The sequence below is a fragment of the Rhincodon typus genome, unplaced genomic scaffold (assembly GCF_021869965.1).
Source record: "Rhincodon typus isolate 14 unplaced genomic scaffold, sRhiTyp1.1 hic_rhity00003519, whole genome shotgun sequence".
Classification (NCBI taxonomy): domain Eukaryota; kingdom Metazoa; phylum Chordata; class Chondrichthyes; order Orectolobiformes; family Rhincodontidae; genus Rhincodon; species Rhincodon typus.
This window is the reverse complement of record NW_025969157.1, coordinates 982-2,550: the sequence shown is the minus strand read 5'-3', so window position 1 is coordinate 2,550 and position 1,569 is coordinate 982. Positions and strand designations below refer to the sequence as shown.

At 59.5% G+C, this 1,569-nt stretch overlaps 1 protein-coding gene across 1 annotated transcript in view; it reads left to right on the top strand.

The window, feature by feature from the left end:
* Nucleotides 1–1,556, top strand: part of LOC125481779 (mothers against decapentaplegic homolog 6-like) — a 13,456-nt gene extending 11,900 nt beyond the window's left edge. The window contains exon 4 of the mRNA XM_048593686.1: nt 909–1,556. Within this exon, the coding sequence (XP_048449643.1) occupies nt 909–1,447 (539 nt within the window). The 3' untranslated portion in view covers nt 1,448–1,556. The remainder of the gene's footprint in view (nt 1–908) is intronic.
* The last annotated feature ends 13 nt before the right edge of the window (nt 1,557–1,569 follow it).

The window sequence follows — 1,569 nt, the reverse complement described above, 5'->3', positions numbered from 1 at the left end:
AAGTGGGAAGGATGCTGGGGGAGACTAAGAGGGAGGGGAGCGGGGGAGACTAAGGGGGAGGGGAGCAGGGGGAGACTAATGGGGAGGGGAGCAGGGGGAGACTAAGGGGGAGGGGAGCGGGGGAGACTAAGGGGGAGGGGAGCGGGGGAGACTAAGTGGGAGGGGAGCGGAGGGAGAGTACTGGGGGTGAGGGTGTTTGGTTCTACGACCCTTTCCAACCTTCAGTGAGAGTGGGCCAGATCTCTGCAGTCAGTCTGTGTAGTTTACCCTCCTTAGACCCAGAGGGGGTGGGTCCCAGTCCTCGATTGGCCTTGGAGGGAGGGGGACAATTATTTGGGATCTCTGCTCCCCCTGATGGTGCCAGAGGGTGTATGTTGAAGACCCCCCTCGGCCTTTCCTTCAGATAAAAAAAATACAGAAAAGTGGGCAGGGCTGGACTATGTCATCTCGTCCCTAACTGCCCCTCGAGCGGAGAGCCTCACTCAGTTTGTTGGGTGGGGGGCTGTTTCAGAGGGATGTTAAGAGTGATCCCATCGCTGCGTGTGAGGTTTGGAGTCACGTGTAGGCCCAGCCCGGGTAAGGACGGCAAATTTCCATTAATGACCCCCACCCCCCGAGAATGGGGGTCTTTACCACCATCAACGGTGGTCGTCATTGTCACCGTCCCCGGGACCAACTCCCGATTCCGGGTTGGATTCATCTAATTTAAATTCCACCCGGGGGCCCCCTGGTAGAATTCGAACCCCCCAGACTGTTGGTCTCCCTGGCGATATTCCCAGCAGGCCACAGCTGAGGAGACAGAGAGGAAGCGATCTGAGAGGGTTTTGTCATCCAGAAGTGTCTATATAAATGAAATTGTTCAGTTGAGTTGCTCTGCATCGGCTGACCGCCTGGCTTATCTGTTTCAGACTCTAGCGCGTTGCCGTCGGTGACCAGGGATGAGCACTGGTGTAGCGTGGCCTACTGGGAGTACCGGACCAGGGTAGGCCGACTCTATACCGTCTGCGAGCCCTCCGTCAGCATCTTCTGTGACCTGCCGCGTGGAACGGGCTTCTGTCTGGGCCAACTCCACGCTGATGGCCGCCATGAGATGGTGAGGCGCACGCGGGGCAAGATAGGCGGCGGGATCTTGCTGAGCAAGGAGGGCGATGGGGTCTGGGCCTACAACCGCAGCGAGCACCCAGTTTTTGCCAGCTCACCGACGCTGGTGAGAGGCCGCACACGGGGCCTGTCCGTGCACAAGGTGCTGCCGGGGTACTCCCTCAAGGTCTTCGACTACCAGCGGGCCCAGGCCCTGCAGCGGTCAGCGGGCCCTGAGCTCCCCGACGGTCCCTTCGACCCCCACAGCGTCCGCATCAGCTTCGCCAAAGGCTGGGGGCCTTCCTACTCCAGGCAGTTCATCACATCCTGTCCGTGCTGGCTGGAAATACTGCTCAACAACTGCTAATCTCTCAGCACCCCCCGCCACACACACACACACACACACACTCTCTCTCTCTCTCACTCACACACACACACTCTCTCTCTCACTCACACACACACACTCTCTCTCTCTCCCCCCCCCCCCCC